This window comes from Takifugu rubripes, chromosome 7 (genome assembly GCF_901000725.2).
Source record: "Takifugu rubripes chromosome 7, fTakRub1.2, whole genome shotgun sequence".
Classification (NCBI taxonomy): domain Eukaryota; kingdom Metazoa; phylum Chordata; class Actinopteri; order Tetraodontiformes; family Tetraodontidae; genus Takifugu; species Takifugu rubripes.
Window position 1 is genome coordinate 13,466,984 of NC_042291.1, and position 25,298 is coordinate 13,492,281.

The 25,298-nt window shown below is 45.6% G+C and overlaps 2 protein-coding genes across 2 annotated transcripts in view; both read right to left on the reverse strand.

Moving 5' to 3' along the window:
• The window catches only part of itga8 (integrin, alpha 8), a 29,615-nt gene extending 22,462 nt beyond the window's left edge, over nt 1–7,153 (reverse strand). The window contains exons 1-6 of the mRNA XM_011605679.2: nt 6,861–7,153; nt 6,488–6,618; nt 4,195–4,295; nt 3,999–4,122; nt 1,888–1,949; nt 1,470–1,515 (exon numbers count right to left, since the gene is read on the reverse strand). Of these exons, the coding sequence (XP_011603981.1) occupies nt 1,470–1,515; nt 1,888–1,949; nt 3,999–4,122; nt 4,195–4,295; nt 6,488–6,618; nt 6,861–7,057 (661 nt within the window). The 5' untranslated portion in view covers nt 7,058–7,153. The remainder of the gene's footprint in view (nt 1–1,469; nt 1,516–1,887; nt 1,950–3,998; nt 4,123–4,194; nt 4,296–6,487; nt 6,619–6,860) is intronic.
• Nucleotides 7,154–8,708: 1,555 nt separating this feature from the next.
• On the reverse strand, nt 8,709–25,064 carry mindy3 (MINDY lysine 48 deubiquitinase 3). Its single transcript, XM_003966091.3, has 16 exons — nt 24,941–25,064; nt 24,214–24,509; nt 23,897–23,976; nt 23,605–23,665; nt 23,304–23,516; nt 23,078–23,129; nt 22,685–22,799; nt 22,443–22,516; nt 22,248–22,327; nt 21,951–22,021; nt 20,644–20,724; nt 14,412–14,484; nt 12,615–12,687; nt 11,192–11,279; nt 10,564–10,635; nt 8,709–9,826 (listed from the first exon to the last, which is right to left on the reverse strand). The coding sequence occupies exons 2-16, from the start codon at nt 24,305–24,307 to the stop codon at nt 9,677–9,679; spliced, it is 1,377 nt and encodes a 458-aa protein (XP_003966140.1). The 5' UTR covers nt 24,308–24,509; nt 24,941–25,064; the 3' UTR covers nt 8,709–9,676.
• Between the last annotated feature and the right edge of the window lie 234 nt (nt 25,065–25,298).

Sequence of the window (25,298 nt, forward strand, 5' to 3'; positions counted from 1 at the left end):
CAGCTGGCCTTTGGCTGCAGGAACCTGCTGGAGCCGAGCAGCTCTGATGGATGCTCAGAGCGGACCGCACATCAAAAACCCTCCCGGAGGAACGTTCAAGCGCGTCGGTGGCCCCCAGAACAGCGATGCAACAATGTTTTATAACCCTTAGAGAATATGGCTATGGCACACACACACACACACACACACACACACACACACACACACATACACACGCCTTTGCTGTTGAAGAGGTCAAGCAAACAAATGATTTTATCTTTGGCCGTCTTCAACCGTCCGTAAATCAACCTTAATATCCGTGTGTATGTAGCGTGTGATGTGTGTCTGTCCCCTTAACCCTCACATTAAGACTTCATCCCCCAGAATAACACCTCGCCGTATCAACTCATTAAACATCTGGCAGCATCATCACGAGCCCTTAACACCAAATCATAAGTCACTGCAGCGAATGTGAAATGTCCTTTGCACCCTGAGATATCAACACTGTAAAAGTTCTATTTTTTTGCTGTGAGGACTTTAGAGAATCACATACTAAAGGCCATTAAATCCAGGCTGAGTGCTTTTATAAACATTCAGACAAAGTGTTTTAACTAGAAGCAGCCAGCCTGCCAGGCTGAGGCCAGTCCATTAAAGCTCTGACTATTGCCGTTTGGTGCTGCCCCATTCATTATTCACCACCTATAATATCAGTGAGGATATTGATTGGTGACCATATACAAAACGTTTGCGTAGGTTCGCTCAGTTTTGCTCCATTTTGCTGCTTCTTTTTTTAGGTCAGTTGATCGGTGAGCTGCTCCAGCTGCAGAGCTCCTCCAAACACGCGCGGCGTGCGGATACCCCCCACACCTGGCGCTGGGGGAGTATTGCTGCATGTCGACAGCGTGAACTCTGACACTCTCTCGCTGCGTCGACACCTTTGAACACGCTTGAGCTCTCTGCTCACAGTGACTTCAGCGGAGAAAAAGATCCATCTTTCTGCTTCTTTGTCTTCATTTTCTCTGTCTCCTTAACAGTCCTTTATCACCACTGCTGTCCTCCCCTTTAAATTCTCCTTCACCTTTAAACCTTCCTTCTTAACTCGGTATCCTTGAGCCTCCTCCTCCTCTCTCCTCAGAGCTTTTCCAATTCCCTCTGTGTATGATCACATGGAAAAGGGGCAGTTCCTGCACACTCCATTACCCCCCGATCAGCTCATTACAGAGCCCAAACACCCACTTCCTGTTCACCGACAGAGTGGCAAGGAGTCGGATGGTAAGAGGATGGGGGGAAGTTAAGGAAAGAACATATTATTTTTTTCCCCTGCCTGAAAAAAGTCCTGTGACCAAAATCCAGATTTTTCAACCGCCTCCCTGAGCTAGCGTGTTTGCGTGGTTTGTTATGACTGTTAAACTCATCTTGGTCTTCTCTAAGCACCTTCCAGCCTATGAAATCACTGGAATCCAATACAGGCGCACTGATTTTGGGGTTACCTTGCCAGTAGAAACTTCCAGGACCTCCTACCACCAGTGTTCCTTCCTGGAAATGTAAAAAAAACCACACAATTCCAGGTCAGCCGTGCGTGTGCACACATATGCCTCCTGCTGTCATGCCTGTTGACATCCAGTGGACAATGACAGCTTCCTGTACAGGAGGGTAGAGTTGGTTTATAAGACAGAGGTCACAGGGCACCTTTACAATACAGTGAAAGAATGCATGTGTAAGCGTGTGTTTGGGGTATTGTGTTAGGAGGTGATGGGCCACTCCGGGGCCACTCCGGGGCCACTCCGGGGCCCCTCTGGGGACGCACTCTCATCTTCCCTGGGCTCGTAAATCTCCAAATGGAGCCTCGGTGTTTGTCCTCTGACAGGGATGAAATGTGCGCCAGAGGTGACGAATAGAGACCCTCACCTTAGTGAAATCCACACTGAAGCCAGCCTGGCAGAACCCCTGTCCCTCTGGGTCCGGGTCGTCTAAAAAACACACACGCACGGTTTCAATGAAGGGGAATAACAGCACGGCCACATAAAAGCCGGAACCCCCCCTTCCTTAAAACACAGATACAAATAAGGTGTGTTTCTGCTTAGGACGCACCAAGCCGTGCGTGAACATGTACAACGTAGAAACCGTTCCCACTTTCGGAGGCACCCCGAGGTGAAGTTTAATGACGCATGACAACACATGCACTTATAAACAAAGTGGGGGCTACAAGTCGGGTCGGACTGGTGCGAGATGGATGCGGAGGTGACCTCAAAAATCTGCAGCGAAGATGTGAAGCAACACCGTTACACCCCCACCCCACGTCACCCCACCCCCGAGAACCACCGTGATACTTGAGAAGGATGATAGTGGAAGCAGATTTGAGAGTTTCGAAGAGTTTGGAATCTGCAGAAATCTCAAGAATCTCATTTACAGATGAGATGACGGACAGAACTGGGCGAGCACCTCCCTCGCTGCTGTGGCCTCCTTTAAAGCTCTGTCCACTGGACTTTCCGTCTCCATGTTCTAATTAAATATCTCACAGTGAACTCTCACTTGAGATTCAAACTCACATTGACATTAAGCTGACGTCGCACTCGTTCCTCCGGGAACCAAGAGATAAAGTGTGGGGAGTCCCAGGGGTCAATTTTAGGTCCAACTCTTAAGCTTTACATGCTTCCTCTTGGCGGGTCATCATCAGGAGGTACGGGATCAGCTGTCATAGCAACGCTGATGCTACACAACCACGCCATGTGTGTCCTGATGATAGTGCCGAGCGATGCCCCGTTTTACTACATTTTAGGGGATCAAGTCACGGATAAACAGAGGTTTTGGTCGGTGATTCTGAAAGGCTGAGAGAGAACGTTTTACCAAAACTACCGGACCCAAAACCATCTCAGTTCATATTCATCCCTCATGCTCTTTAGGATTGATTTTAATGTTCTCTTATTTCTTTGTAAATGTCTTTTGACTTACGTGACCTACTTTTACTCCTTCAACCCTCATGGACCCTGAGGTAGTCTGGCGCTGGTCTTTTAACCGTACCACAAGTCGGTTCTAAAACCCACGGGGAGGCGGCGTTCAGTCATCATGGCCCCTGATTGTGGAACAGCCTGCTGGAGAACCTCAGGGCCCCAGAGACTGCTGATGTTTTGGTTTTTTTTAAAGAAGCTTGATTCATCTTAAACTGACGTGTTAAATTCAGGTGTAAATTCCTTACATACTTTTAACCTTCAATGTTTTTAGAAATTACTTTACTTTACTGTCTTAGTCTGTCGGTTCTTAAACTTCATATCCTTTATCTTTTTGAAATTTCGTTTTTCTTTTAGCTCCAGCGTTTCCTCGGGCTGGGACTTGTCTCTGGTCCACCGGTGGGGGTGGTGCCGTCCCGTGGACGGCTCCGGTCTGGTCGCTTTGTGCCTCGATGTGGAACTTCCTATCTGCCCAGGCCGGGGTGATCTCTGTTGGGGCCGCTCCCTGGGATCATGGACCACCACCTCTCTCAGTGTGGTCCCCCAAAGGGAGCGTCTTCCCTGTCTCAGGCCTCGTTACCCAATCATGCCTCTTGAGTGACAGTTACGATAAGTGTGGGGGTGAGTGTGTGGATCTGTGTGTGTGTATGTGTGTGAATGTGTATGTGACTATATGCATATATGTGGGGGGAGGGAGGGGGGAGTTTTATTGTTTTTCTTTATTGTTTTTACCTTCTGTGAGGCACTTTGTGCTTCAACTCTGAAAAGTGCCAGATTGATTGAGTGACTGATTGATCATCAGGTGGGTCTATAAGCCTGAATTGCTCTGAACATCTGCAGATTCCAGCGCTTTGGTTGAAGCTAATAACATCTGCGCGGCCCCGACGGTCACCGGTGCGTTACTATTTAAACTTCATGCCAAATTATGACACATGAGACCGACGGGAGATTTACAGAAGGATATTAAAAAAAAAAAAAAGTCTTTTAGTGTTCTGGATAATTTGACAGCAGAGAGAGCAAAGAATAACAAAGGTGGGGAGGTTTGGCCGGCAGTAAAAAGACGTGACTCACTGGTCCTGCAGGGCGAGTACTCGGCGTAGGCGCTGAAGTTCTGGACAGCCACATAACAGGTCCCCACCGGGTCCTTTTCCCCGCTCAGCTTCACCGTCCGCCAGTGGTAGAGAGGAGCGCATGCCTGCGAAAGGAAAAGGGGAATAAATGGATCCGTGTGACGGAGTTTGGGGGGGTCATATCAGCTTCTACCCACCACCACTTTTCCTTTGTGCGTCCTGACCGACGCCCCAAACCACTGGTGGGACTTGAACTCCAGAGGCTCCCTGGTGCCGTTCAGCTTCATCATTCTGTTATCTGGGGAGAAGCAGAGATGAAAGGAGAAAAATCAGAGAAAGAGAAAGAGGGAGACGAGCGGTTGTCATGTGGACCCGGAGCTGTTGCACGTGTGAATAGAAACCGTTTGTCCCAGGATGAGCAACAGCCAACAGTTGAGGACTTAAAAAAAGGCCAATAACAAACATCAAAACAGCATTTGCCCACCAGAAACACACATTTGTCAGGACCCTGGAGGCTTCCTGTCAACACGCACACGCACACACACACACACACACACCCACACACACACGCACGCACACACACACACACACGCACGCACGCACACACACACGCACGCACACGCACACACACGCACGCACGCACACACACACACGCACACACACACACACACATGCACACACACACACACACACACACACACACACACATTGTGAGTGGGTCCCAGTTGACTCACAATGAAGTGTCAGATTTGGTGTGAATATGTGTGCATGTGTGTGTGTTTCTGTTTTGGACCTGTGCCAGCTTTATTAAAGACCAGGTGTGTCTCTTTATGGCTGCAGAGACCCTCCACTCTAAACACCTTCCTTTAACACACACAAACAGGCACACGGGCAATAAATGAATAGGTTCAAGCTCGTCTGCGGGGCTTTTTTTCTCTGTCACTTAATCCTGGCCGTACTTTCATCTTCTCTGAGGGAGAATTGTTACAGGAGTTAACTGAATCTTAATCTATTTAAAATTATATTATGTATATTTCCCTGAATTAACATTTACAGGACCAAAGCGCCATTTTATGATCATCATAATTGTAATAACTCATCATGGGTGGAAATGCATTGGGTCTAAAGGTTGGGGACCAAAGCTCGTGAATTCAGGGGGACCATTTTAAATCCAAGAACAGGTTTGGAAAATGTGGGTGGGGTTGACCAATGAAAAAATAAAGAACACCGCCCGTCCGTGTGTAGTTGTTATTCTGACCCCACAGCCGTTGACACGCGTGATGGAAGACAGGAGCGAGCAAAGGGCGAGATTGCCGCTCCTTTCTTCTCCTTCCCGTGATCCGCCATCCTCTCTGAATTTTGGAACTAACGTGTGCTTTGACCTTACCGACCCCCACTTTTATACAGTGGCATACACCTGCTTAACGTCACTGACGCGCACACACACACGCACACACATAACGGCTGCTGTTGCCAGTCCTCTTTTACGCACCAACTCTTTTTTTGCGAACAAATACACAAACATTCACAAAATTGTTCCCTGAAACATTAAATTTTCCCCCAAAGACCAAACTTCACGCTAAAACAAACCCCCTCTGAGAAAAAGGGTCTGTAATTAGCTTAAAGGAGAGCAAAGGAAATCTCACTTTGGGGCTTTACCATCACCAGCATGGAGCCCGAGTTTATGTGAGACAGCGTCATCTTAGGCTAGCTTAAGTTAGCCATCAGCTGTTTCATGCATCAGACTCTTCATTTCCTGGACACATGCTTCAATTTGTGCTTTTATTATATCCAGATTTATGGAAGAAAGAGTAAAACACTTTAGAGTACAGCTCTCAGGCTTGTATGTTTTTGTTGGAAAGATGTGGCATGTGTGAGGAGAACATGTGCTTTACACTGAATGGGACCTGTCTCGTTCATTCACCCCAGAATCTGCAATTGCAGCCCTCCTTCCCTCCACATCTGCCCGTCCAGTGCTAAAAACATTCTCATTCAGATTAATTGCAAGATTAATCATCACATCAAGTGGCAGATGCTGCTTCTTTAGGAGGCAAAGAGAGAGAGAGTGAGTTGAGGGAGGGGAGACGGGGCTACATTTTTAAGATCTAATAAAAAGCAGACCTCACCCAATTTACTTCTAAAGGGGAACTAAATTCCCATGTGCATACGGTTTGCACCCCCCCTCCACCCTCTCGGTCCGAGCATCTCGCCAGCACCGCTGTGACCTCTCGTATCTCAAAGATTTGCACCAGAGACAGAAGCTAGAAATCAGAGCCTTCAGTGATATGGGAACCTTCATCAACGCTGTAGGCCACCTCAGAAGAAGCTGATCAGATTTTCATGCAACACTGCCACACACACACACACACACACACACACACACACACACACACACACACACACACACACACACACACACACACATACACACACACACATACACACACACACAACCTCTCTGGTGATATGGTGGTTTTGAGGAATACTCACTTGAGTTGTCAAAGGGGATCTGTCTGCAGCTGTCAGGGAGACCGGGCCAGGGGCAGTAATACACGGCACCAGCCTCCACAATGCCCGGCTGAGAGGTGTTTGCCTTGGGAGCCCCCACCAAGACACTGATTCTGGTGAGGGGGGAAACGAAGAACCAGATAACAAAAGTGCGCGCAAAAGGATCACGCAAACTCTGACTCAATCACACACATCTCTCTCTCTCTTTTCTCACAATTGTTTTTAAAATGCAACATGTGTTCTTAAAGATGTAAAAATGAGTAATTTCTTTGCATTTTTATTCAACTTGCTTTTAGACAGATATTAACAAACTCAATGGAAACCCTGGAAGCCAGAGGCTGATGCTGCCACTCACGTGTTCCGGTCCGTAGACGCTTGATAAAAGTCTACAGAATAACCGAAATAACTTCCATCTGGTCCCCTGTAACGCGTGGGATGCTCCGCGTAAATGTTAAAACTCCAGACTCCGTTTGGCGCCGTCCAAAACACCGACAACAGAGCGAGAATAAACATCCCAGCGGAGGAAACGCAGTCCCACACACAACGCTCCATCCCCAAAGAACAACCAGCTGCGCACTATTTCACCCAAAATGAGAGGGAACACAACGAGAGAGAGAGAAAGAGGGGGAGACAGAGAGAGAGAGAGAGGGGGGGTGCAGGTGATGTAGGCTTGTCCAGAGTTAAGTCCCCCAGCTGTCACTGGATCTCTGCGCTCCGCGGTTCTTCCCCCCCGAAAACGGCCTCTCGGTACCCCGAATCCAACCAGGTCAGTCCAGACTACAAGACCGCGCCTCTGTCTTCTGCACAAAACTTTACCCCCTGTACAGACACACACGCACAGACATCACAAGGCACACAAACCACATCTGAGGGGAGCTGCTCCCGCGCGTCATCGCTCCTTTTATGGCACACGGGGGATTTGAACAACCTTCTTAAATGAATCGCAGCCCAAGATCGTAAATGAAACCCCTTCGCACTCGGTCCAGAGTACAGCTCAAGCGTCTTCCGTAATTAATAATTACTCCAGAAGCTGCATTATGATGGCGGCTTCTCACCGAACCCCCCGGAGCTGTCTAAGCCAGCGACCTCGCTGTTCCTCTCAACAACTGTGTGTGGTTACCTGCTCAGCCCTCAGCCGATATCTGGTCCTTATACATAAAAGAATATTGTGTTTAAAAGCCGTTAAAAACTGGGGAAAGAGGAGCCCAGAACACAACAGAGACCGCCAGAGCGCACCGTTACGCACCGAAGTACCGCAATGAAAGCGACTTGAGACTAATTGCCAATCCTTTTTAACTAACCATTGTCAGACAAATGGAGCTTTAGGTGCACGTTGGTGATTACGGTTAACTTTATATCCAGCATCTGGATGAGGTAAAGTCGCTGTGGAGCAACAATCAGCGCGGAGTGTTTCCTGTCAGCGGAGTTGATAAGAACCAGCTGAGAAGATAAAAACTCTTTTGAGAATTCTGAACGCTCAGATAGAGACGACACAGCCTGCGCCTGCGCTACCATCAATATGTGCGTGTTTTCGTCATCATTTGATTTAAATACCGGTTCCTGAATCAGTGAAAGAAAGCCCGTGACTTTCGTTCGTCTCCCCACAAGCCAAGATTGTGCGCGCATGAGATACGGAGCTGGTCTGGGAGTTCTCAGCGGGTTCTGAACAAATCTAAGATGATCGGAGGAAAAACACGAGCGCACGAAATGTGATGTGTCCCACTTAGTGGAGGCAGGAGATGAGGCTGATGAAGCGAGATAGTAGGAAGATTAATTATGGATGCGCGTTTTTACGCACTTGGATCGATCCTCCACACCGTATCCACGACATTTTCTCAGATATTGTGATTTCGAGGTCGTATGAAGCGTTCCGTGGTCTGGATTCAATATTCCACCTGCACATCAGCCATATTTTACACTTTATGCTCCCCCATTCTCTCTTGCTATTACCTACAAATAATAAGCAGCCAGATTAGAGCCACATCCTTTTCCCATTAGATAAATCCATTAGATACACAACATCAGGACCACATCTGTACACACTTAGTGAATTAAGAAATGTAAGTGGGGGCGCTACACAAAGAGTTTTCTACTAGACTTATTAAATATTTCCATTATGGAAGGATGAATGAACAAAGAGTTGGAGCACAGTTCAGTGTCGAGAAGGTCGGGAAGATCAGAGAACATCCACACCACGGCAAGGTCTTCGAACAAAAAAGTGTTTATTTCAGAAACTTTCAGTGGCAATAAATACACAAGCACTTGTCTAGTCGCCTCCATGTGGTGCACGGAGCATGCACATGATACACCGTTTCTAAAGATGGACAATGTGACTGCTCCCCGCGAGTGAAATCAGACCGCCACCGTCTCCCTGGGGTGGTTCGGGCGGCGCTGGTCAAACTAAAAGCTCTCCTCCAAAACTAAAAATAAAAGGTTCCTTCAAGTGTTTTAATTTAATGAGAGTTCAGTGCCATGGAAACAGAGAGAGGGCGAGATGTGACAGCTGAGCTTTAAGGAGCATTTGATGATGGCGAGGATCTACCTCGTGGACCCAGACTGGGAGGACGTGGGGACATGTCCACCGTTCTGTACGTCAGTGGTGCCCAGACAAGGCACCGAAACCAACTTCAACATGATGAAAACACTGAAGTTATTTAGCACTCTGTGCTTGGTCCCTTTACGCTGTAAACACTGGGAGTGTGTGTGTCTGTGTGTGTCTTGTCTTGTACGAAAAGCTTTGGTAGGTTTCTCCTTCAACACTCGGTTGTATTTCACAGCTGTACGTGCCAGTCAGAACGTAACCTGGTGACTGATCCGAACCAAACCGCCGTCTGCTGTAGCAGCAGCGCCGTTGCGGAAAGAGTACCGTGTAAACAAACAGTTGCTTGTATTTGTATCACCTTCCCGCACGGTTACAAGCCGCGGTGATGAGACGACGACCTCGATACAGGTGGGGTTTCATGAGGAATGTGTGATAAGGACGGGGGGGGGGGTTCGTTTAGCCCACGAGTGCGTGGGCGCGACTGGTTTTTCTGTCAACTGTACATGTGTCGGCCTTCATGAGCTGTCCTTCCAGGGTCAGCGTGCAGGGTGGGGGGGTGCCAGACAGAAGGTGTGTGCGTGTGTGTGGAGCAGAAGTGGCCCGTCCACATGGCCCAGAATGTGTCGGTGCTAGTTCAGCGACGGGGAGCGATCGGTGGACCAGAGCAGCTCGATGTACGGCCACTTGGTCTGGAGGCAGCGCTTGACTGGGGTGTCGTCTGTGCGAACCATCGGGTCCTCGAAGCCTAGCACCAGAGCTGTGCCTTCCACGTACTCCACCTGAAAACACACACACACACACACACACACACACTGGCGTCAGTGCTTAGCGCTGTTGTCGATCGATCGCCTCTCATCCCAAGAGGTCAGAGGTCAGACTGGCGGGCCGGTTGCATGGTTACAGCCGACGCTCATGCTGAACCGCCCACGCAGGCACACACCTATACCAGCTGCTGAGGACGCCGTTCTGTGCATCTGGTATCCTCATTATGGGTTTTGAGGATGGATCTGTCATTACAGCCTCATGTGTGGGTCGCTGCCCTTCCCATACCTGCACAATGTGTGCCTTTTTTACTTTTCCGCTGGGATACTTGAGATGTCACTCGTGGATTTTCAGTTGGCCGTGTAGGAAAAAGGGCAGACTAGACGGAGTTAACAGATATCCCTGCAGAACTTTTTTTTTTGCAGAGCCACTAATTATGTCCACTGACAATCATCTATCAATATCAGTCTGCTTAATGGCCCCGTCCTTGCCCATTTATCAAGGCTGGGCGGCTAAAAGTGCCCTTTGTGTTGAGATGTCCTGGATAAATAGGAAGCTAAGTCAGGACTTTTGGATGGATGGACAGACTATTAGGGCTCTCTATAGCTACCGTTTATTCTGGAGAAGCCTGCTGCGGCCACGGCTGCCACAGTGTGTACGCGCGTGTAAATGATGAGGGATTTTATGGAAGTCTAGAACTCAATAGGGAACCATCGCATGCTATAACAGCCCCCAAAATGAGAAAGTGTTTCACCCGCTCGTTGTGGTTGGACTGTTTAAGACCGTTGTAGTGGTAGACGGGAAGCGAGTCTGGGATTCCTGAATCCTGAAAAACAGGCAGAGAGATGAGTGAAAAAACATGCTGGCTGCAAAAATGTTCTCACAGAGATGAGAGAAAATCCCGACCCTTCAAATCAACCCGTGTCTTAACGTTAAAGCCCTGGTCTCTGAATGACTGTTCATATTTGTCAACTGAAACAGGACAACAATGACATTGACAATCAGCCGAAACACTTCCCCTGACTCCGACCTGAAGGTGTGGACCGCTAATGTTCTGTCTGAGAGTGTGTCCAGGGTGAAACTCTAACCCTTACCCTGATCCCACGTGTGCCTGAGCGGGTGTGTGTGCGAGTGTGTGCGAGTGTGTCCAGTTTTGGCTAATGGTAGCCTAATTTCTTTGCGGCTCGGGGGCCATTCCACCGCCAGGTCCCTGAAGCCCTGATCACTTTAACACAGCTTCTTTCTATCTCTCCCCTCTTCTGCTCTGCCTCATAAAAAGAACCTTAACTACTTTTTCAAAGCTTCTCTGTGATGCTCCAGATGCACGTACGCAGGACACATGCGCGAGCGCAAGATATATGGCAATTTGTCACGTGACCTACTTGATCAGGGAAAAACTCCAACAAGAATGGTCCCAGTAGAATTATGCCTAAACTCTCTGGATCCAGTTTGCTTTTCACCAGGTTCACGCTGGGATAAAAACAAGAAAAGGAAAATATGTATTAGAAAAATGAGCCGAACAAACCAAAACTACTGACATCTGATGTCATAAAAACAATTTTTTTGTTTAAATTCTCTGGATCATTTTTGTAGAACACGCAATGTGGAGTGAGAGTGTGTTTTGGGGAGTGCACGAGTACTGTGGATCAACTAAATATATCTCTTACCAGACATTCCTGTGTATTAGATCAGTGCTGTCATTATTGCACTATGATAAAAGATCCAGTCAGATTGTCCTTTTAAGGCTGTGGATAGAAGCAACGCTGTTTATACTGAGACATGCGGGAAAAGCCATGAGTCTTTCTACATCTGGTGAATTTCCGAAGAGACGTGCGCCACCACAGCAGGCGGAGCAGAGCGTGACCGTCACCGAGCAACCACCTGGAGCCATTGAAGCCTGAGCTGTAGCAGGCACGGCGCCTTCTAGCCAGCATTCACAGCATTGTCGAGGGAAACTATAGATGTGGCTCTATAAAGAGCTCAGTTTTAACAACAAGGTGATGATGATGGAGACCGAAGAATCACTGGTTTGCTGTACGGTGATGCTGTAGTCACGGTGATGTCATCAATGGGACTACGCTTGTATGTAATTCATGTTTAAGTTGGTGTTCTAACGCAGTCAGGTGATGGTTTTGGTCTGGACTGTTGCATGTATGCAACAACCATCTATATGCTGCAGAGCATTTGTGCAGAAGAAATAACATAACACAAAAAATTCATAAATGCTCAGAACTGTCACACAGAACCGGCTGAGCTGATGATTAGTTCATGTGATAATTATATATAGACTGTCCAGTAATTCACCCAAACCCAAATATGAAAAAATCTCATTATCTCCCCACATTAAGCATTTTTTAGGTATTTGGGGGTAAAAAAAATGGGACCTCGTTTACACTGAAACTCCTAATCCAGATTAGTGTTTTGGTATATGGGGAGAGTGATCCATCTGAGGGTCTGCAGAACGGATCAGTGGTTCTGTTCCTTCACCAGGCCGCTGGTTGCAGTGCGAGGGCTTACTGGTTCACACAGCAGAACGTGCTTCTGTTAGAAGCGGCTCTTTAAAGCATTTCCTCGCCTGCTCTTTCTTCCTGCCGTTAATGATCTCTCCCCGCGCCTCCGCCGCTCAGCTTTTATGGTGGGTTCTAGCGGGGTCTTACGTTAGAGCGGCCTTGCAGTGAAACCTGAGCAAGGGGCTGCTGACCTGGTGTGGCCATGACACATTGGAGGAGTTACAACTTTAGAAGCTCTGCAGGTGCCCCCCACACACACACACGCACACACACACAACCTTGAACATGCACTTACTACTCAGGCTCTGAGACAAGGTCAAGGGCTTTCATTACATCCTCCAGTAGAGACTCTGGGATGAAGCCATTATCTGAAAGGAGCAAGGGAAGGAAAAGAATAGAGGTAAATTTGGATGCATCGCCAGACCCTATTGGAAATGTTGAATACTGTATGAAAAAGGCCACACATATGGTAACATAACTAAAACCCGCACGCCTTCGCCTACAGCTTGTCCTTTCTATCTGACCTACATTCCACGGCTGTGATGACTGCCTTACCTGCAAAAAGAGGCTTTAAATGCTCACATGTGTGTTCACCAGGAAGAAAATGTGTGTCCAGGCTTTTGCCTTCTCTCCACTTAAACATGGGTATGCGAGTCTGTGTGGCTAATGTTTAGACGCATACGAGGGGAAATAAAACTGTTGTGACCGGCGAGGGCGGCGCTTCTTTCCAGGCGTCTGAATTCTGTCTTATCAGCACCAGATGTCAACCTCTCTCTGAATGACACCTGGGAATGTGACAGTGAGGAGAGACGCCCACAGAATCCACAAGGACAATTCACAGTATTAGAAAGAATAATATTAGAGTGTGGCTTGCCGGCTGTCTGGCTGTCACTTAAGTGTGTGTGTGAATGCGTCTGGCGCCTGTTTTCCACAACACAGGGAGCTAATTTGACTGTGCACAGCGCACGGACAGATTTATGGCTCTTATACGCAGCGCTCGACTGCTCCTGGTTACAGCATGTGCAGATCTATACACTTCACAGTGCAAATGTGTCATCCAGAGGCTGTCCCCCTCCTGACTGATGAAGCCAGCTGTGGATCCCACAGAGGTTTTTGTAGAGAAGAGGTGAGGAGAAATCACAGCTAGGATAAACAGCCAAAACTAGGATTTCCATGTTTGAGTTTCAAGAAGTGAAGTGATGTCACGCAACAGAGACACGTCTACTGATCGGTAGAATGTTCTTTAGGAGATATTTGTTATGGCAACAGGCAAAACCACGTCATTTGGGAAATAGGACAACATCCATATGGAAGTGCGGGAGATACTTCGCTAAATGTTGTTGCAACAGATCTGAGTCTGTAATGTTCACAGGCTCGTGTTTTATGTGACTCCTATCTCCTCATTCTTGCTTCACAATGTAAGAGACTGTGGCAGATGTTACCACTAAATACGGAATATTTATTCCCTTCCATGTCTCTTAGACCCCCATGAACATGCAAACATCCTGAACTTTCACAAGGTTAAAAAAAAAAAAGTGAGATCATGGAATTTTTGTTCACTGAATCGTCGTTCTTCTTTAACTTTCTATGTCTACTGTCTCTTTCTGTCCTCCGCTTTACCCCAGCCTCCTAGAAGTGACAAGAGGGAAGGCAGGAGTGCAAAGGAGAGGGTAGAAGCAGGATTGGTTGACTCAGCTGTGAGATGCTGATCTTATGAACCAAAACAACAACACTGGAGATGAGCGCTGAGATACAGTCTGTTGTGCTGCCAGCAGAAGATAATAATCCAAACGAGAAACAAGAGAGAAGCAGTAAAGAGGTCGCAGGAGGTCAGAGCTGCATCTGCTTTACCAGGAAGAAAGAACGGGAAAGGCATCACGGCTAGCGTGCTCTGGGTGTGCACTACTATTGGGATACAATTACAAACTAATTAAAGAACATCTGTGTGCCAGTTTTTTCATTTTGATGTGTACTAATGAGCAAATATGGCAATAAAAACGTGTGTGTGGGGGGTGAACAGTGGAAAGTCTGACTCACTGGCAAAACAACAATAATGAGCACATCATATATAATATACACAAATGTTCATTACCTTCAGGATCAAATGACTGGAAGACCCTCCTCGCCTGTTCTGTCGGAGATTCTGGACCTACCAGGCACATGTCCTAATGAGGGAGAGGCCCGGCAAGAAGAAACAGAAGGGAGAGGTAAATGAAGTGAGACACAGGAGGAGAAATCGAAGGAATACGGTAATTAACATCTTGATTTACTTACAGCTAACAGGCTGATTGTCTGTGACACGCTTTAGCAGCACTAATTTGTAACACACTGCGGTGAAGATATGCAGCCTCTACACAGTGCCGCCCACAGCAGCCATGTGTGGTGCACGGCTAATGAGGCTTAACATGTACTGTATGTTGGTGAGGGAGATACAGGCAAATTACAGAGTCCATCGTGTTACTGGCTCATCTGCTGATAACGTTCCCAATTTTATTGTAAGAAGGAAAAGTCTGTCTGCCTGAAACAAAAGGCTCTATGGATATCTGAGGGTGTGTTATCCTGACGTGGGCAAACATGTCAGACTTAGACTGTCATCCATGGTTTTAGGACCACAGTGGTGAGCTAAGATTGAGCCAAATTGCATTTTTGGGTGGACTGTTCCTGTAAAAGCCAATATGTGAGACCTGTATGTCTTTCTACTGAAGGGAACTATATATAAGTCAATGGTCGGCTAACATGCCTTTGTCCAGGTGGTGGACGGGTTTACTGGAAAAATATATACGTGAACAAAAGTTCCGAAAATGAAGCACAGACAATATTCAGAGGCTTCTCGCTGTTCCTCAACATGAGAAAGGGAGAGAATCTGTTTTTGAGGACCAAGCGCTGGACGAAAAATGTTTTCAGAGAGCAAATTAGGTCCACTCATCTCCTTTAGCTGGCCTTTATTAAAGCTTAAGCCTCAGATCTCTCCGGGCTGCTACGGGCTTCATGGTCCGCTTATTACCCTCGTCGGGGCTTCTTTATGGAGGGAGGGAAAGGGGTGAGGGTTAAGGGAGGTCTGGGGGACAACTCAAGCAGAGATGTCTCCCAGCTGCCAACTCTTCTGATGCAAAGGAAAACAGGCAGGGGCGCTGTACTCTTGCAGAAAGTCCTGATGTCTTACCATCACCGACAGCAGATTTGTCATTAGCTGGACGTGTCTGTAGCTCACTTACAGAGTTGCTCATGGGTCACTGTGCTGTCCCGGGGGGAACAAAGCTCGACTCCTCAGTGGGTGGACAGAGTCTCAAGAAAAACTCACTAAATGTGGGATGTACAGTAAAGTATGTGGCTTGAAAGATGAACCCTTAAGGACCGGCACTTCAAATTTAAAAACAGTGTTTTTGACCTTTGCAAACACATATTTCCCCCCCCAAGTGTTGAGAAGTTTAAATCAATCCTCGAGGACTACACAGTCCCATGGCTGGAAGGCCTTCGGTTTTGTCAACTGCTGCGTGCTTAAGGCAGTTTATCATCTCTCTGAATGTAACGGACACATTCTGTGTAAATCACATGAGAGGATACAAAGACTGTACTGGGACACAAACACTCTGGAGTCTTCATCAACACCCAAACTAAACATACAATTATTTCCAGTCTATACATGCCAACATCGGCTAATGAGGAGGGAAAAAACATGAGTCATGTGAGCACAAGATCATGCACATGCACATAATGGCACAGAAAATTACGTTGAGAGTGTGTGTGGTGTGTGTGTGATGACAGGTTTGGCTCAGTCTTTGATCTGTGTTTTATTAGAGGCCTGAGGAAGATGCTGCTGAGTTGGAAAACATGTCATGGAGCTAACAAACTCCACAGGGAAGGAGTGTGTGTGTCTGTGAGCGCGCGCATGTTTTCGTGCTGCACGGCTCAGTGTGTGTCTGTGAGAGAGAGGAGCTTTACAATAATTAGAGCGTCTGCTGCCAACATTTTCATGCTGGAGAGCAAACGGGTACTCCTTTCTATTAATCTGCATAAATATTCATGCTAACACAGAGATACAGCACGCTGATGCGAGCTAATGCTGATGCCAGATCCTTTCTAAATATGCTTTATTAAATCAAGGACCACATTCCAATCCCCACAGTCTGATCTTAACAGTGCAACAACATACTAAGTTGCACAGGAACAAAGCAAGAACAACACACACACACACGCAGACACACACCACCCCGGGGAACTGGATACACAAAGTAATACAGAACATTTGGTCTGAGAGAAAACAGAAAACATTTGAGATTAGGCATGTCTTGTTCAAGAGCCAGATTTCACAAAAGGCTAGTCCAGTCTAAACACGAGTGCTTGTGCACGTCTGTCTTTTCAGTTAACTCAAACTACTGACACTTCTCGTGTTGCACAAGTGAAAATCCAAGTGGCTTCACAAGCATTTCCCATCCTAGGACCAGATTCCCTGCATCGTGTGTCCTACGGTAGACAAATGACCAAACTTGGCCAATACGAATATGACATTTTTGACCTCCCTCTAAAAATAAAATTATCTTTTGCCATCTGCACTTTTGTTGCTCTGAGCGCTCGAGACTTTGTGGCTCTCTTGGACTGACAACTCATCTCCTGTGGGCCATTTTCCTTACTCACCCTCTTTACCTGCCTTTTCCCGTGCTAAGTAGGCTCTCTGCTTTTGCAGCATTTCCTGCCTTCCCACCCTTGACTACTTCTCCCGCTCTCCATACTGCCTTTCATTCTTTATCTCATCAGACAGGTAGGTACTTTAGGAGGAACAGGTAGACAAAGTAGTTTCCTAGAGTTACTCTTTCTCTGCCTCTGGACTAGCTAAAGGGCTATTGTATATGCTGAGAGTCTCCGAGTGGCCACAGAGTGCACCAAAGAGATCGTTTTTCCCGTAAACAAAGCGGAGGTCTCGGACAGTGCCTCCTCCCTTGTTGCTAGCAGACATAGGCAACATCAGTCTATGACAGGCCCAGAAGAAGCCTGTGGGGGGGGGGGGGGGGGGGTGTCCGGGCACGAGGGCTTGTTCTACAGAGGCAGTGCATGCTTGTATTGTCTGCACTGTTTTGTTAACCTCCACTAACCTGTGCCCTGCATAATGGCAAAAGCTGGAAACAAAAGCAGACCTTTCTTTCTTTTTGAAAAGGAATGTGGGCAGCATCGACTGAAGCGCCTCTGCGTGTATCCCAGGCTCCACAAACAGAACAAAGTCGTGATTTATGCTGCTGTCATTAGATACCAAAGGATAATACTCTATACAGTGCAAGGATGGGTCCTGTAACAGAAAATGACACACGGGGGAATAGGAAGAATAATGCATCACACCCACATACGTTCACACGTCCAATTACAGCAGCCATTAATCTGAGCTGACAGATTATTAATGAACGCTAACAGACACCACTTTGTTACTGTTACAAGTCTTCTCGTATCAAATGAACACAAAAGTTGTCTTTATATTACAGGTTTAGGGTGAGTGGTTTGCTTACAGAGGCAACAATATTAGTGATATATATTAATGTAGGATGCTGTTTAGAATATCCACGATAACAGAATGTGAATGTGATTAGCAGAATGTCCAAATATACATTCCCCTTTTTTCATTCAGCAGTTATTTATCTGGGTCATATTTTACATTTTATGGTGTAGTAAATACATCAGATGGAGTGAGATGTCAGGCCAATGAAACTCTCTCCTTCCCTGCAGTTGTAAATTACACCAATGGTGGATTCTGGATTTTAAAAAAAGTTTGAATCATCTCTCTGGTTTTTCAAGTTCACCGTTGACCACCTTTTTAGACAAAATAGCTGGAAACATTTCTTCACTTTTTGATGAAAAATAGGTCATACATAATTGCTTCTTTTGTAATAACTATTCAAAGCAGTATAGCGTTGCACCTTCAGGAGCTGTCTGCTAAAACACTATGCTTTAAAATCCAGGTCCATAAGCTTCCTTGATGGACATTTTACATGTGTGCAGACAGAGGGTCTTATGGGACACGGCTCTCCGTGACAGCTGCTCCTGCTCCCAGTAAATCACTGACCCAAAGCATGCCTACTGTACACATCCACGCACAAAAACATACATGCAAGTCCCCCGAGGGGCAGAAGCAAGCCTGTGAACCTCATCACTCAGTGAGGAGACTTAAGAGTGATGAGAAATGTCACAGGAGGATCGCCCTCCTCTTCCTCTTTCCTGAGTGACCGCTCCAACACTCTTTAAAATGCATCCTTCCTTTCCATTTCCATTTCCCTTTTTCTCCTTCCCATGGGGGATAAACAATCTCAAGAGGTGACATAAGGTGTGCTGGGGAATTCTTTTCCAGGGCAACTGATCTACTGTACACTGGAGTGGATAGCCACTTCAAAGAGGGGAGAGGGGAAAGCAAGGAAGAAAGAATCCTTTTTAAAAAACATATTGCATGATATGTCTCATCCATCATCCCATCCTTCTTCTCTCTGGCTGTCTTTCTTCCCTTCTCTTCTTTCTTTGGCATCTCAGAAGCCCTTGTCCGAGACAGATCCCATGACATGTCATTATACACCCTTAGCCTCTTTCTCACATGAATATACACATTAGCACAACAGCGGACAGGGAGCCAGTGTGTGTTCAAGGATCAGACATGGTGGAAAGGCCTTTGTTTGGGCAGATTAGATAAAAAAAGCATTAATGCTATTAAGCTGATGGCCTGAAAACCACAGGCGTGCACTGACGGCGACCCGGGGGAAATACACACCCGTCCCCGAAGGCAGACTGAAGGAGCTGCTGACACATCAGAGCCAAGGATCGGGTTCAGCTTTTGTGGAGATGGCTCCATATCAAGAGCTAATGGCTACATAACCAGGTAGTGTGTATTTTTGTCTAACGAACCCTGGGAATTCTCACTGTACCTCAAATTAGAGCTCAACACCGACTGGCAGTCAAGGAGAACAGAGTGAAGCCAGTGAGGGCGGCCTTATTCTACCTCCAGGCCATTAGCATGGGCTCAGAAAGGAGAGACAGCATTACTGTAACATGGAGCGCATATGCCTGCATCCATACATCCATGTGTGTTCACACGACAAATGGACCCAGATGGGAACTCTGGAATCACAGTCCCCACAGGAAGCCATCTACCTGAAGCCACATACACACATTACCAATGCTAATCACGTGTGCGAAAGGAAGACTGCATGCATGTGTGTCAATGTTTGCCAGTGCAGAGGGATCTGTAGCAATCGGTAAGTCATCAGATGACTTAAAGCCATGGCTGATCTAGGCAACATGATACTTCGCCTGCAGTGTTCGAGCTTAATGCATGTAACGTAGCTTTTAATCAATGGCGTATTAAGGATGAGGCACTATGCTGAAGATGATTAACCAGATTTTTTTATGTCAATGGTTCCGAATGCGCAACAGCGTGGAGAATTGATTTGCCACATCCAAATCTGGCAGCTTAAGCTCAGAGGCCACAGCGGCGTATTAGGTTACACGTTTAACGAAAGAATTGATAAGTATGCCTGTCTGAATACAACGCGAGCCAGCACATGTAAACCAGCATCCAGGATTTAATGAGAGGATTTCAGTGCACAGACTATGACGTGATGAAATTATCAGCCGACTACAACAACAATAGCGTTTGCTGTGGCCGTGCAGTAAAGCCAGTAACCTTTACTTTTCTCTTTCAACATCCATTTGTTGACATTTAGCTGAATTTGTCACATGCGTCCCCAAACGTATTATTTCCCTTGTGGGGCACGTCTAATTTGCTTTTGTCGAGGTGCAGTGGGAACACAAACACGATGATGCTGGCCGAGCCCTTCCGTGATTTATTTCCCGAACTTTGTAAAACAACCTAAAATAAGCTTTTGAGAAAAGGAGCCCAAAGGGGGAAAATGGGCCCTGACAGCGAAGGTCTCCAGATGCAAACTGTAGACGAACAAACTCGTTTACGAGTGTCCAGCTACGGCACATCAAACTCGTATATTATGGAGCGAGCGCAGTTTTGTTTATCTGACCACAGACAGTTTGGAAAACTTGTCTGTCTGCATGTTCCTCTTGAGATGGAGAATTTATCCCCCTTAATGTTCTGATAGGTCAAAGCCAAGAAAGAAGAATAACCATATATGACTCTCCATCTCTCATTTTTTCCCTCCCTTCTCAATCTCCCGCTCTTTTTTTAGCCATAACGACAGCTGAGCAGTGCTATAATTACTCTTTTGTGCTCATTCCATATTGTAGTTTTTCGTGCCTGCAGAGGCTCAGCAGACCATGTGACATTAGGTATGTATGTGTGAGTGACATGCGTGTTTGGAAAGGGAAAAGTCTGCTGAACTTGCCTTGGTGAAAAACACAGAGAGGTGCGTTTCACTGCCAAGAATCCAAATAGGGAACTTTGGAGATTTTAGGAACGACCCAACCTAGAACACAAACAGTGAGGAAATGCATCAAAATGTTTGGCATTAAACAACACGTTATTACGGACCACAGTGGAAGGAGAAATGGTGGCTTCGTTTTAGTTTTAGCTGCATTCTGTCAGAATAACAATCAGCAGTATAATTATAAGAAGATTTAATCCTTAAAGTTGGCTACTTTGACAACCATCTACTTGCTTAAGATAGTTGCTTCTGCTTGTTCATACCCCAGCTTCATATTTTGGAGGTTCTACTGGTTGTGATAAACAGTGATGGATAATACTTGCTACCCAAATGTGTCTAAATCTTCCTAAAACTGTTTTGCGATCTATTGTTTGAGAACATAATTTTTAATTGTGCCAGAAAAGTTGCAATAGATGGCTTATTGTGATTTTTCTTTGTAAACACATATTTTCTCATTGGAGCTCTGGCTGTGGTGGTTTTCACATGCCCCGCGTCCTAAAGTCAAGAAAAACCTCAAGCATTTGTGTTTATTTGTCTTCCACAGTGATTGTTCTACATTAAAAACAAGCAACACCTTGTGTTTGTATGCTTATGACCTTCATTCAAATGGCTAATTTCCATTGACAAACATCCTCTCTTGACTTACATTCAATGTTTTTCTAGGGTCTGATCACGTAGCAAAAAACGTTAAAAAACGACTGTTTTTGGAATGAAGTTGACATTTAAACCATACAGCTTTAGCTAATCTTACAAAAGAAAGAATAACTGAGTTAACACTGAGTAACAGTGTTACGAGGAAATGGGCACGATGACTGATGGCTCCATTCCGGTCTACCTCTCTAATTTTTCTCATAATTATAACAGCAAAGGGAAGAATTACTGAAGGTTTGAGGAAAGAAGAAAAGGTTGAATCAAATCCACGTGTGTAAATAAATCTTCCACCTGCCACCCATGTAAATGGATTATTTGCTTTAATTAAAGCGTGTTCACTTAATTCTACACTACATTTTTGTCAGTGGGTGTGTCACTTATTTCTTGTGCCTCCTGCCTCTGATGCAGACAAGGACATAAAGCAGATACCATCCATATGAATCTGCTTGCCTTGCAGTGCTATTAGCCAGCTGCCATCTGAACTAATCTTTTTTTAAACACCTAAAATCTTAGGAATCTAAAACCTCATGCAATTTAATCACCACAGTTAAGGAAAAGTAAACGTAAGTTTTCCTTTCACCTTTTTGCGTGCAATACAAACAGTTAAGCTTGGTTACCTTGCAGTAGCGTAGCGATTCCATGAGAGTGAGGAAGCCAACCGATGCCTGTTTGTGAATGCCATGCAGTTCTATAAGACAGGAAAATGATGCCAAACGTGCGTTAAATTGGTTCCTTTTGGACTTTTCTATGGGAGGTAAGTATAATTACAGAAGAATCCATGTATTGTTTACAACTGTCCTAGTGCAAAAAAGCCACAGGGCTGTCAGTCCTTTGAGGGTGGTTGATGAACATATGTCTTTTGTATGCATATATCACATATGTGTGCATTTGCTGTAACGTTATGGCAGCCTTACTCATGCCAGAGCACTCTCTGTCACCATCCCACACATTGGAAACAGCATGGCCAGTTACGAGGAGGTTTACCAAACTCTGGCTGAAGACAGAGACAATAAATGAGACAACTGTAATGCTGTAATACTCAAGAGTGAATTATAGCCAATTACTATCCCGCATCCGATAAAAGAGAAGAGAAGCAGAGGTATTTGTACCTGCCATGACCATGTACAGGGTCTATGAGGGGTTCCATGGTGTCTTGGATCTCGTTTCTAATATTCTCTATTCCCTGTGGAAAGAAATCCCCAAAAATGACAGTTTTCAAACTACAACTGCAAGACAATAAGGTATAAATCATCAAGATCTAAATTTACACATCACTAGACTAAACAACTATGACAGAGTTGACACACTGGCTCCATAATGTGGATTAAAGATCTCACTTGAACTGTTTTACCTTGGTGAGAATAACAGAGTAGAGGAAAAGCAAGACACCACAGCACCCCCTCCAGGCGTGGTAGAGAGACAACACCTCTTCTTTCAGCTCCGACACTGACATTACAGTCCGTTTGCTGCAGGACAACAAACCCAATGTTGATTCATCAAAAAAGAAAGAGATCGAGCCCAATTAACTTCAAACTGTTCTACTTAATACAAACAAGCGACAGTACGTAAGTCACTGGGGGATTGTTTTCATAGTATAATATCCCTGTGTGATTTATCAAATACTATGCCTTCTAACACTACGTTTGTATAAGAGTCAATCTTTGCAGAGCACCATAAGCAAACAGCTGAAAAGAACACAATATTGAGAATAAGATGAAACAGAATAATATCAAGTGGCACTTACTGCAGAACACTGTGAAATCGCTCAAAGTCAAGGTCTTTGGCAGCCAAAGCATCTAGGCATGAAAAACCCCCACAAATATACTATTACAACTGAGCATGAATCAGAAATAAAACTGTAAAACATAAATAATGAAAATGAAAAGTTATATGTTAGGAATGAACAGTAAAATACATTCACATTCTTTCCAAGTAGGGAGACGGGAGAATGTGGTAAATTTAGGACTCACTGGGCTGCTGCTCCTGCGGTGGCTGGCTGCTCTCCGGCGCAGGCATGTCCTGTGTTTGTGACTGTGACTCTGTCTGTGACTTTGTATGCACACTAGCATGTGGGCTCTGGCCTTTGGCCCAGGTCACCAAGCAGAACCCTGTGGTTGGGCTGGCACAGGCAGACTCCAATATTTCATTCAAGGTGGAACATAGTTCGGTTTTCTGTTCCTCCTCTAACAGACACAATCATAGAGAAAGCACACATTATCAACCACAGTGAGATTTTGTTGCGGGGAGGCGCATGTCTGGTTTATGCCCTACCTGTCATCTGTCTCCAGTTGGAACTTTCTCTGTTGAAGAGTACGTTCTTTAAGAAGAATGCCTGCAGAGAACCACAAACTAAGTCTCAAACAGAAATTCTCTTGTACTGGATGGAAGCTGCATATTGAAATATTCACAATAAAATTTGCATTAAAGCACAATGGCTTGGATAAATTCCGAGTGTTCATTTTGTCATCATGTTTAGACTTAAAGACTTAAGGTGCAAATACCTAAGGGTTAGGGTGCCAGTTAAGACCAGGCACATACAACGTCGCCTAAAATGTTACTATACCTGGACAGGTGCGATGACAGCACAGGGTCCTCCTTCAAACTGCTCCAGCGCTGTGTGCTCATTCTCACTAAAAACAAATCCTTTGCCATAAAGTAAAAAACAAACAAGCAACCGGTCAATAAAATGAGCACAATGACCAAAACCACAGCATATTTGTTCCCATTAGCCAGTGCATGAAATACACTGCATTTGAGCATTAGGTATTATCTTAGTATTTGTAAATAAAAGATGTAATAAACTGTTCCAGCCTGTGCCAAATTAAAACCCAAAATATCCCCAAATGTCCTGACAGCCATAATAAACCAACACATAATTACCTTGGGTCCATCTACGGAAGATGGAAGCAGACACTCCTCCACTGGATGGTCTCCCCCAAACCAGATCCAGCACCTCTTTATTCAACTCTGACATGGCAGGTTTTTAACGGCGGTCCTCGTTAGTTTAACAGCCACAGGACAGCTCGTTCGAGGCCAACTCTTTCTGACAGTCCTCTTCTGTGGACACGTCGAGCCTGTGGCATTGGCCACACGGTCTCCGTGTTTGAATATACAGTCTGGCTCCACTGGAAGGCAGCAAGCTAGCAGGATGGATTGACATCAGCAGATCGCCAAACCTGCAACATATTCACAGCGTAACTTATCCAAACTAGCTGCATGAAAAATTCAGTTCATTATTGAAGTACCTTACACACACAAAATTGACTCTCAGACGGCTATATATGCACATGTATACGTGTGTGTGTGAGTGTAAACAAGATGCTACATCGCAAAATAGATTTGTGTAGGGAAAAAAAGGCCTAAATGTTCTGCCGTTTGGCAAATATCTATGTTATGAACTGGTTATCAAAGAGCTAGCAGGGGCAGTAGCGGGTTTAACCAGCTGAATTGACTTGGTCTTGTCAGCAGTTAGCATTAGCTTAACAGCTAGCCGCTAATCTTTCACTGCTTTGTCATTCAATTACTTCTCTCTCCGCAAAGACGCCAACGGCCGCGACACGACTTCGCGCCGTTTTTGATGCGTTTAAACACAGTTGCGCACATTTACCTTCACAGACCGTCAAATAATGTGAATTCGTGAGGCTTAGATTTCCAGATAGCGAATCCACTATCACCAACGCCTCTGTCATTCCGTTTATTTACAAGAGATTATAAAAAAAAAAAAAAAAAAGGCGTAAATTTGACGTGACCGACCATTGGTGGAAATGGAGAAATAGACAACGACGTCAAGGGGTCCGGCCTCAACGCGTCATTTCACTGGTCCTTGAATGCATCAATCTACCTAGCACCCGCCTGTAAGCATCATTTAAAGGATGGATAAGGTAAATAATTTATTTTGCCTCTGACAAAACTAAATACGACTGTTTATTTTTAGAGCAACAAGTAGAATAATACCAAGAGTTGAT

Coding starts and splice junctions, on each gene's coding strand:
- mindy3 (XM_003966091.3), bottom strand. CDS start 24,307: ATGTCAGAGTTGAATAAAGAGGTGCTGGATCTGGTTTGGGGGAGACCA. Junction 20,725..21,950: donor AATCGCTACGCTACTGCAAG/GTAACCAAGCTT, acceptor TTTGTGTTCTAG/GTTGGGTCGTTCCTAAAATC. Junction 12,688..14,411: donor CCAGTCATTTGATCCTGAAG/GTAATGAACATT, acceptor TGCTCCTTTCAG/ATAATGGCTTCATCCCAGAG.